The following is an 11,200-nucleotide window of genomic DNA, read 5'->3' on the forward strand; positions in this document are numbered from 1 at the left end:
ATTTTATGTGGACAAACACCGCCAGTGAGATCTGGGAACAGGCCAAAACTACCTATTCTGAGCAAAGGCATTACGCCAAAGTTTACCAGTTGCACGCTGAATCCTCAACATGTAAACAGGGAAACTGTAGCTTGTCTTCATACTATTCAGCCCTTACCTCCATATGGAAGGAATTGGACCATTATCAGGCCATAGAGTGGAAGCACGATGATGACGCTAAGGCCTACAGGAAGCTGGTCTCTCAGCAATGGGTGTTTGCTTTCTTGTTGGGATTGAATCCTGCATATGAACCGTCAAGGGTGCAGATCCTAGGAAGCAAAGAGTTGCCTATGGTTCACGAGGTATACTCCCTTGTCCAATCTGAAAAAAGCAGGTGGAATGTGATGGTTACAACTGAGGGGGAGTAACAAGTTGCCTTGGCTGCAATGAATAATAGCTCCACGAGAAAGAAAAGTGACCCTAAGAAGGCGGATGATAAAGATAAGTTGTTCTGTACATACTGTAGGCGTTCGCGACATACACATGACACTTGTTGGGACATCCACGGGAAACCCAAGTGGGCAGCAAAGAATCAAGAACAGGGTAAATGTCATTTGAAGAAAATGAGCACAACACACGTGGCAACCCAAGATACTCAAGTTGCCGGTAGTACCTGGGACCACCCTAATAAGTCTGACCCCAAGGAGGATATAATGAATTCCTTCAGAGAGCACCTGAAATCTTATGGTAGGGCCTTGCGGCAAATGGACAGCTCAGTCACTGGTACTCCCTCTACTTCATTTGCATCTACTTCAGGTAATATGGCTTCTGCATTCCATGTCACTCCCACAGATTCCCCTTGGATCATTGACTCAGGGGCCTCCAATCACATGACCAGTAAGCCTAACTTATTCCAGTCTTATAGCCTTTTGTCAGGAAGGGATAAAGTGAGACTTACAGATGGTTTTTTTTCTTCCATTGCAGGCCAATGATCAATATCCCTTCCCCATGGCCTTAACCTGAATTGTGTATTGCATGTCCCTCAGCTTCCCATAAACTTGCTTTCAATTAGTAGCATTACAAGCTCATTGAATTGTAGTGTGACATTTTTTGCTGACTCATGTGTTTTTCAGGATCTAACTTCTGGGAGGACGATTGGTAGAGGAAGCCTAGTGGATGGTCTCTACATTCTCGACAACAAAGCTGGTCTCTTGGTGTCATCCTCAGAGTCGCATAGTCAGTCAAATAAGAGTCGAATTTTCTTGTGGCATAGTCGTTTAGGTCATGTTTTTTTCGAAATAATAAAATCTTTGTTTCCAGTTTTATTTAAGTCATGTTTAGTATCAGAGTTCATGTGCCAAACGTGTTAGTTGAGCAAACAATGTAGAACAACTTTTCACTCAAGTAATAAAAGATCAAATGTTCATTTTCATGTTGTGTATTCTGATGTATGGGGGCCTACCGATGTAATCTCTGAGGGCGGATATAAGTTCTTTATTACATTGATCGATGATTACTCTCGCTATACATGGGTAATTCCTATGCGTAGCAGAGACAAAGTTCCAAAGATAGTGAAAGACTTCCAGAGGATGGTGTTTACGCAGTTCCATGTTGAAATACAGATCTTCCAATATGATAATACGAAGGAATACTTCCATGGGGAGCTCAATGAGTTCTTCGCCTCCCACGGATCTATTTATAGGAGCTCATGCGCCAGAACACCACAACAAAATGGTGTTATAGAAAGGAAAAACAGACACCTTCTTGAGGTAGCCCACGGGATGATGTTACACATGAATGTCCCAAAAAGGTTTTGGGTGGATGCTATACTTACAACTGTGTATGTCATCAACCGCATGCCCTCCAGAGTACTGAACTACATGGCCCCTCATCAGTTATTGTACCCTCAATCTCCTTTATTTTCCATCCCCATGAGAGTCTTTGGTTGTCGGGCCTTTGTCCATGATTTGTCTCCATCCCGAGGTAAGTTAGACCCTCGGTCCATTCCTTGTGTTTTTCTAGGGTACCCCTCATTTCAAAAAGGGTATCGGTGCTTTGACCCAGTTAGTCGTAAATTTTTTGTGTGTATGGATGTGTCTTTCTTTGAGTCCGAGCCATTCTTCCTTTCTTCTCCTCAGGGGGAGAGTCGTAGTGTGGAAGAGGATAAGCAGGTTCAGGTATCTCTTCCTTCTATACTGGACCTTACTCCCTTTCGTGTCTTCCAACATACATGTCGGAGAGTTCAACGGTGTGATAGAGATGTGGAGCAGCCAAACACTGAGCAACTAACATCATCAGACTCCCAGGAGGTAAGTCCACCCCCTAACCCTACTCCTACTGTGGATGACCTTGACATTCCTATTGCCCAACGAAAGGGAGTCAGGTCCTGCACTACCAAACACCCCATTACCCACTTTGTCTCCTATGACCGCATTTCCCCCTCGTACCGAACCTTCCTATCGGCAGTTGATCGCATCCCTGTTCCCAAAAATGTTGCAGAAGCCTTAAAATGCCCTGAATGGGTAGATGCCATGAAGGAGGAGATTAATGCCCTCCACAAAAATCAGACTTGGGAATTGGTGGATCCTCCAAAGGGGAAAGACCCCGTGGGGTGCAAATGGGTGTTCACAGTTAAGCACAAGGCATATGGAACAATTGAAAGGTACAAAGCAAGACTAGTGGCCAAAGGGTACACACAAGTATATGGGGTTGACTATGATGAGACTTTTGCCCCGGTGGTTAAGATGAACTCAATTAGGGTTCTCCTGTCCTTAGCTACTAATCTTGACTGGGAATTGCATCAACTAGACATAAAGAATGCTTTCCTGAATGGTGACTTAGAAGAAGAGGTATACATGGTTCAACCTCCTGGATTCTGTGCCAAGGGGAGTGAAAATAAGGTGTGCAAGCTACGAAAGTCTCTTTATGGCTTAAAACAGTTTCCCAGAGCCTGGTTCAGTAAGTTTCACATGGCAGTTCAAGAGATGGAATTCAAACAATGTCAGTCTGATCATACACTCTTTGTGAAGAGATGTCAGGAACAGGTTGTTGTATTGATAGTGTATGTAAACGATATCATCATTACAGGAAGTTGGAGCTCAGAGATATAGAATTTGAAACAATTCCTTTCATCTAAATTTGAAGTGAAAGATCTAGGACTCCTGAAGTATTTCCTTGGGATTGAAGTTGCCCGCTCAGAAAAAGGGCATCTTTGTCTCTCAAAGGAAATACACCATTGATCTATTACGGGATATAGGTAAATTAGGTGCAAGGCCGGAAGATACTCCTATGGATGTGGACCACAAGCTAGGTGACTGTGTTGGTGAACCTCTGAAAGATGTGAAGCAGTTCCAAAAGTTAGTGGGAAAGTTGATTTATCTGTCCATGACCCGTCCAAACATTGCCTATTCCGTTGGGGTCCTGAGCCAGTTTATGCACTCTCCTAAGAAGCCACACATGGAGGTAGTAGAGAGAGTCCTTAGATACTTGAAGAAATATCCAGGAACAGACCTACTATTCAGTAAACACAATCACCTAAAGGTGGAAGTCTTTACAGATGCTGATTGGGAAGGAGCTATGGATGATAGAAAGTTCACTAGTGGGTATTGCACATTTGTGGGAGGAAATCTGGTGACCTGGAAGAGCAAGAAGCAAAGTGTGGTAGCAAGGTCAAGTGTTGAAGCTGAATATAGAGCTATGGCACATGGGGTGGCTGAAGTCCTTTGGCTAAAGAACCTTCTAGGGGAGATTGGAGTTGTTGTTCATAGTCCTATGTCCCTTTACTGTGACAACAAGGCTGTAATAAACATCGCTAGCAACCCAGTCCTACATGAGAGGACCAAGCATATTGAGGTGGATAAACACTTCATAAGGGAGAAACTGGAAAAAAGGGGAATTTGCATCCCTTATGTCAGCTCCAAGGAACAACTTGCTGATGTCCTTACAAAGGGGCTTCCGTGCTCGCGACACAATGAGTTATGTGACAAGTTGGGCATGATAGACATCTTCAGCCCAACTTGAGGGGGAGTGTTGTAAGGCTTACTTAAGTGTTACTTTATAGCTGCTGTTACTAGGCTGTTGGACAGTTACAGTTACTTGTTTCTTTTTTCTTCTTTCTTTTTTCTTATTATTCTGATTCTAGGATATGCCACTAGGGGCATACTTGTAATTTCTGATTCTTTTATGAAGTTAATATAAATAGAAAACTGGCGGCAGATAGTAGTTACTTTTTTCCTCTCAACCGTACCTCTCTCTTCTTCTCTCTTTCTCTCCCCACGAATCACCACAAGTGTTATGGTCTTTTTTATGCTCATCTTGTTCAAATGCTTATGAATTAGTTATGAACACTTCTGTGTCACGTTTTTCGCCTTTTTTGATATTGGTACCATGAAATACACCTTCAACTGTAAATTTGTACCATGAGCAATTTAATGTTGCCCTGCTAAGTGCAATGTTACAATGTTACAGCATCAGTTTTGGAAACATACAAGGTGAAATATGCAACATTTATAGCTCCAATTGCATTTCAAGATGCCAATATAAGATTAACTGTATTAAAACGAGAAAAGGGATGTACACATCAAGAAAGGCCATACAAAAAACCATGAAAGCGTGACTTCCAATAGCAAAGTAGTAAGAAGGCAAAGACTGATCAGTATACAAAATATCTCTATAAGCCCCTGATTTAGCTAACCCATCTCCTGCGCTTTGAGATTTCTGGGAAACCATTGGATATAAGATAGAACGTCAGCTGCTAGATCTCTGGCTTCATTAAGCAGGTGTGCCATTCTCCAAAGTCCTCCATCTGGAGAGCTGATCCATTTTAGTGTTAGCTGAGTCCCCTTCAAAACCCACCTGTCTCGGGTATTTTTATAGTAATACAGGGGGGTTGGTGGTTCTGGTTGGTACTCAGAACAATGCTAATCATCCAGGTTGGTTGAACCGTTTTTGAATACTGTTGCTTTAAACACATTGGGCATGCCACAAAATTTAACAAGGGACATACATAGCATTGAAGAGGTACAGAATCGAATGGTGCAACAGGATTCATGTAGTTGATCCCATATAGTGGGGACTTGGGACAAGACATATTAGTAGTAAAACAAAGGGGTTGTTTAACAAGTCTTTTTGGGAAGATCTTCTGGTAGCTCTGACAGTCAAAAGATGCATTGAGCTTTTGCATGAAGATTTGAACAGTCCAAAACTAGTTTGTCTATTGCACGTCTTTCCATGTCTTTCTACGTGAGAATAAAGCGAAAAAGATGCGAAAAACTCCATTTAGAGTTTCTGGAAATCAGCCCAAAATGGGCTTTTTGCGTCTTTTCGGTGCATCAACTTTTGGCGGTTAGATCTGTTACGAATCAAACAAAAAAAGACTGGTGTGGCCTGCCCGGCTTATAAACAGCTGAAAGACTGCACAGAAAATCGCACCAAAGGGGGCCAAAGGCTACATACTGAAATATCTTTTATAGGTTGTCTACTGTTTATACAATTAAAATATTAAGAACTACGCTTTCAGCTATCATACCAACAATAAAACAAGGTTTATTTAATGTTCTGCAAAATACCCTTCGATTCTAGTTTCTATTCTAGATTCTAATATGAGTTGAGTCAGAGTACCGAGTGATCGCTTGGTTGCGTTGAAAAGAAACTACTTGCTAATAAAGGTATCCTACCATATTGATACAAATCAAGAGTATTAAAAAAGAGGCAAGGGAACGCAGGAAGAGGAACTAGGTTGAAATATTCAGAAACAGAGTATGACCTTCAATGGAGTGGAACGTGATAACCGGGCATCCGTTATTGATTAAATAGTGCATTTCCCAAATCCCAAGGAAAATAGACCAGTGTTTAACTGTTTATATTTATATCAATAATACAAAATGATAAATTGAGAATATCTTGCCTTTTTAACAGTCTATTAATTGGGGTCCGGTTTACCGATTGTGATCTGTAAGACAATCCACGTAGGCTTAAAAAGTGATAATGCTAAATCTTTGAAGAATTTCCAAGCTGAGATCCATCGAGTCCTTTTGCCTTTTTTTTTTTTTATGTACAATGGGCAACTGCCAAGTGCCAAAACAAGCCTTTATTGGGCAAAGTACAGGGCAATTGCGTAAGAGATAAAAATCTTCCATTATTCTACTTCGCTTCCTTCTTCCAAGATATTCTGAGAACACCAAGGCATGGTTTTATGAGAACACCAAAGCAAACAGAGAGTTAGCAGGCAAAAAAAAATATCATGGACAAAAGGCATCCTTTACTTTTGCTGGATCAATATGGACAATAAGCATCCTAGTTGTAATTAAAAAACTACAAATATACAAAATGGAAAATAGAAGGGAAACAAAAGAAAAACATCAAAGATGATTGTTAGTATCCAAAATTGAAGTTGAATCCTACAAGTTTGTATTAGGCTTCACAATTCCATGAAGCTTCCACCCACCAAGTCCTGCCACAGAAAATGCCTGCAAAACAAAGCACCAAGAGGTCAGATTGCAATGGTTGTCTGTTAAATTTTGACAGTTTCTCAAATACAAGCTCCTTACTTCTTTATCTTATATTTTCCCATTAGTCTTGGAAATAAGAACTCACCTTCTGTAAAGCATACCCGAGTCTTAGTTGTTAGTCTTAACATTCAAGTGAACTACATTACAAAACAAACATTCTAGAAGCACTAATGTTTCTTTCAGTAAATAGAAACACTTCCAAATGCTTCCATACCAACACAGATTAGATAAAGTTCCTCAATTAGTATAGGCAGTATCTAGTAAAACCATTACCAGAATAGCACAAACCTTATATCTATCTCTTTATCTAGATACTATTTCTTCTCAAATATAACTGATCCTATTTTCTACTGAAACCATCTGACCATGACAGCAAATCAAAATGTACATTGTGGTGAAGAATATTTATGTCTTAAGTGTCTAGATGGAACAGATGCAAAATGACTAGAGTAGAGAATATTTATGGAGCAGAGGTGATGCCTAACCTCATCCCAGGACTTCCCAGTGGCTTCAAGCAAAGCAGCATTGCATGTCTTCAACTCTACTGAAGTGCCAGAAAAAACAGAAGCTGCCTCCTCCCATCCCCTGTTATGTCCCATACACCTGGAACAACACTGATTATCAGGAGATAACATTTCTGCCTCATACCTGGTATTTCATAAGTTATAGACCGCTTCATTTTGCACAAGAAAGGAATAATTGTATTTGACTATGAGGTTGAGCTGGACCTAAGATTAAAAAGGCACATTTGCTATAAATAAGCACATTCAGAGGGAAGTTTATATACATACAACATGAAAAATGAAGTATCAGGCATTATGGGGGACATATGGAGCAAATGCAAGAATTTCTTGACATACCTGGTAGATCTCCTAGGTCTAAATCAACATGATAGGATGATGGCAATGTCTGTTGACAAGAATGTGAAATGCTAAACAATCGATATATTTCTATATAAGGATATTTCTTATAGGTAGGACTTATGAAATAGGTGTATCAGACTTCTGTGTATAGGCAAGATAACATTATGGTGTCCGTTTCAAATTTCAAAACTAACTCAGATGATTCAAGAGACTTGACAAGCTTGGTTGTATTTTATTGACAAGCAGTTGCCGTAATTGGGTCAGAGCAAATGAAAGCTCACGGAACTTTAGTTAAACTTCAATCATCAGTTCAATTGTTTTAACACATTGTTGGCATTTTAATGTAACACTACCATGACTAGCAGATGCCTTAATAGTAGTTTGACAATATTCTTCTTGGCTTTTAGGAACTTAAGGCTTCACAGTATATCCAGTTAGGGGTCTTCATAGAAACTAGTTGACTACTAAGTTTACAGTGCTAATTATATTCCTAAAACCTACTGTTCACATTAAGGGATTAAGCCCAGCATATCAATTGGCACACTGAAAGAAAAACCTGAGCTGATCAATGGAACAACTCCACATCTATGGAATTCTTTATTCTTGACAAAAATCAACAAATTTTCTGCCAATCTAAAAGAATGTGATGGTTTTGCTTTGAAGAATTGGACAGCTATGGTTCTGAGGGTGTTGAGTTGGTTTAAAGGAATAGAATTTTTAGAGCTAAACCTTTGGCAGATAATGACAAAGAAGTCTCTGAGGAGGAGATGAGCAATTGGACGGAGTGAATATTGAAGAAACACACACTGTTGAGAAAGTTGTAAATACACAGGTGGAAGTTTGCAAGAAGTTAAGTTTGTTTTTCTAGAAGAATTTGCAAGGAAAGTGTTCAGAGAGAGAGAGATGAAAAAGGGCGGGAGGAAGAGTTTCTGGAGGGTAAAAAGGATTTTGAAGGCTTGAAGCAGAAGGTTCTAGTTTAGGAGCAGAGGTGACTCTAGACAAATTTAGGTCTGCCAGAGCTCTGGTGTCGGTTGAGAAAAACGATGGATGGGGGAGGAGTTTAAGATTTTTGAGAAGAATGGGTGTTAGAGTTGGAGAGAATCAATGGTAGTTCAAATGATCTGAAGGATTTCAACGTAAAATCTGATTCTGTCAGACGCTTCAGGAGACATAAAAATTCTCGAGTTGTTCCAGTCTAAAGTTTTTGTATGGCTGAAAGGAGGATTATTTGGGATTGAGACCAACAAAAAGGTGAAGAAATCCAAAAACAGTTCTCTGAAGAAGTAGTGAGGCTATGCTATAGTTTCTTTGAAGATGAAGTTGTCTTTTCATTTTTATCTTTTGGGAGGGGTGGTGTAGTTTGAAGATGAGGTGTTGTGTTTGTTTTTCTGGGATGTTTTCTTAGTTTGTGGATGTTATTGTTTTCTTCTCTCGAGTGACTTCCTGTCTCCTTTCTTGTAGTTCCCTTTTTCTTTTAATAAGTTTTATTTTGTTTACAAAAAAGAAAAGAATATGATGGCTTTTTTGCTGCGAAAATATGATGGTTTTTGTGAGCAGAAATATTCAATTAAGACATAAGTGAATTTTGGTGTAAGAAATCTCCTGGTAGGATCATTGAGTATCACGTCCTATCCCTTAATGGGCAACATGCATACAACTTTGTTCCATTTAGACCCTTCTCACATTTGACATCACTCAAGGTTAAAGTTTAAATGTATTACGAAACATGAAAAGTGAGGAGCTATGTGGAAATGATCATGTGGTATGGATGTTGTCATGTTTATAAAGTCAAAAACACTGGCAGAATAGGACTTACATCACTGTAAGTATCTCATCCCTTGAATATTCACAGATAGCTTTTTGAAGGTGCTCAGCTGTTTGCCCATCCATGGCTGCAATGGAATAGAAGCTTGAAATAAAATGCACCTCAGCTTCTAAAAAGCCTCGCACTTGTTCCTGCATAATCCTAAGTGTTTCTCTTGTTCGAGTGGCATCACTGCATGAATACATCAATTTGAGGATTATTAGTACCAGATATCCTACATAACTGAACACATTTGAACTTTATAGTTCTATAATTCCTTTATAAGTAAATAAGGAAAATCAAGTTGAAATGTTATTTACAAAACCTGACCTAGATAAGATAAGTTCAGGTACCCAACCTAGCTGTTGAAGCTTGTAAGAAACACTAATAGCATCAGCATGTCCAGATTTACTTAGAGGGCGATCATGATCTGTTTAAATGCAATCAATACAGAAGAGTTAAGAAACTTTCAAATGACTTTACTGTTGATGACTTCCATTTCATTTTTGTAATCCTATGAAAAAGAAACCATGGTTAGCAAGATGAAATGCAGTTTTTTATCTCTGAAACCCTCCTGAAAGAGTAGCTAGAAGCACCTTCAATGAGGGGCCGTCAGAGGTTCAATCCCATTTTTGGGTCTTATCCCACTAAACAATGAGCTGTTCTTGGTCCTGCTTGAACGGCTTTGCTTGTCATTAAAAGAAAATTACAATACTATCTATAATTCTATACCATGTCTACTTTTAGAGTTTGTTTCCGTCAGCACATGTATGAAAAAATTAATTAGGCAATAAAAGAATTTGCCAGTGCTTTAATTAGGCCAAAACTAAATCAAAATCAAGAAAGATACTTATGTAGCTTAACAGAAGGAACTCACTGAACTAAACTTTATGGGTTCAAACTCAATTGATATTTTTTAGGGCTTAAACTTGTTAAATAATTGTCATGGCATGATTGCACTAAATTTGTCTTTTATGGGGTTACCTACTTACCTTATGGAAAGTGGATGCATCAATAATTCCAGACAGACGCTGGTTGCTGGATTTTTTCCATATTCTATAAGGTTAACATTAACTTCATGGGTAAGGAAAAAAAAAAAAAAAACTTCATGGGTAAAGATATTTGAAGTGCTATCTCAGCTTCATGTAAGAATGAGCTCCCAATAATTAGACTCGAATTCCACAATTCCCTCATTTCCAAAACCTCATCCACATGTAAATAAATGCTCCTTAAATCATCTATCAACATTATTTGCTGTAGTATTTAATTCGAAAAGTGGGAATTGTTACAAGGGACTGTTGATATACACAAGAATTTTAAGAAATTATTGACTGATGCATTAAAAAATAAACATCATTGATGCAAAATAGAGCTTCATTTGATAATAAGCTGCCGAATATTATACACTCGGAATCATTCTCATAAATGAAATTCATGCCCCTTAATTATATTTGCGTTTAGTTCTTTAATAGTTATTATTAAAGATTTGAAGGAGGTGACAGTTTTCGAAATTGCCTGTAACGAATGTCATTTTAGTTTAGAAAAAAAATAAAAAACTGAAATAAGTGACTACTTTGAATAGCTGAATGAGAGCTCATCATTCAAAACCGCATTTTTGTGGAACAGTTAGGAGAAATCAAAGCCTAAACAGAAATAAAATCAATGCGGGAATTCCGTACCTCGTAATGAACGATCATCCCAAGAGCTCTTGGCATGACGAAGCAGAATCAAGCGACGAAAAACGGATTTTGTTTCGGATTCTTCTGCAACATCGCTTTCTACGGTCTCGATAACGAGAGATCGACAAGAGAAACGGTTGGGCTTCTTGAGACTGAAATGAGATTTATGGGAGAGGGAAGTTGAAGGGACTGTTTTAGAGAAAATAGATGGAGAGACGAGGAAAGAATTGCAGAGGGTTGCCTTCATCATGTTACTCTTTGCCTCTCACTTCACTCTCTCTCTCTCTCTCTCTCGGTGTTATTATTAATTTATTATTATTTCCTTTGGATTACAATTACCTACTTTTTTAATAGAGAAGATAGGTA

General features: G+C 38.9%; 1 protein-coding gene across 4 annotated transcripts; it reads right to left on the reverse strand.

The window, feature by feature from the left end:
• Positions 1–5,959: 5,959 nt before the first annotated feature.
• On the reverse strand, positions 5,960–11,092 carry LOC104593002 (Phosphoglycerate mutase family protein). 4 transcript variants are annotated; one of them, XM_010252605.3, is made up of 6 exons: positions 10,835–11,092; positions 9,486–9,585; positions 9,168–9,347; positions 6,974–7,091; positions 6,382–6,446; positions 5,960–6,148 (listed from the first exon to the last, which is right to left on the reverse strand). In XM_010252605.3, exons 1-6 carry the CDS (start codon positions 11,082–11,084, stop codon positions 6,121–6,123), a joined length of 741 nt encoding a protein of 246 aa, XP_010250907.1. In that variant the 5' UTR covers positions 11,085–11,092; the 3' UTR covers positions 5,960–6,120. The 4 variants fall into 4 exon arrangements, with proteins under 4 accessions (XP_010250907.1, XP_019052545.1, XP_088755679.1 ...); XM_019197000.2 differs by lacking the exon at positions 5,960–6,148 and having other exon boundaries at positions 6,219–6,446; XM_088899553.1 differs by lacking the exons at positions 5,960–6,148; positions 6,382–6,446 and adding an exon at positions 6,528–6,576.
• Positions 11,093–11,200: the final 108 nt, after the last annotated feature.

This window comes from Nelumbo nucifera, chromosome 3 (assembly GCF_055504915.1).
Source record: "Nelumbo nucifera cultivar China Antique chromosome 3, China Antique-T2T, whole genome shotgun sequence".
NCBI lineage: Eukaryota > Viridiplantae > Streptophyta > Magnoliopsida > Proteales > Nelumbonaceae > Nelumbo > Nelumbo nucifera.

Excerpts from the sequence above, each read along its gene's own strand:
- LOC104593002 (XM_010252605.3), bottom strand. The coding sequence starts at position 11,084 with ATGATGAAGGCAACCCTCTGCAATTCTTTCCTCGTCTCTCCATCTATT. Across the intron at positions 9,586-10,834 it reads GGATGATCGTTCATTACGAG|ATCATGATCGCCCTCTAAGT; the intron begins GTACGGAATTCC and ends GCATTTAAACAG. Across the intron at positions 6,149-6,381 it reads GTGAAGCCTAATACAAACTT|AATATCTTGGAAGAAGGAAG; the intron begins GTAGGATTCAAC and ends TGGTGTTCTCAG.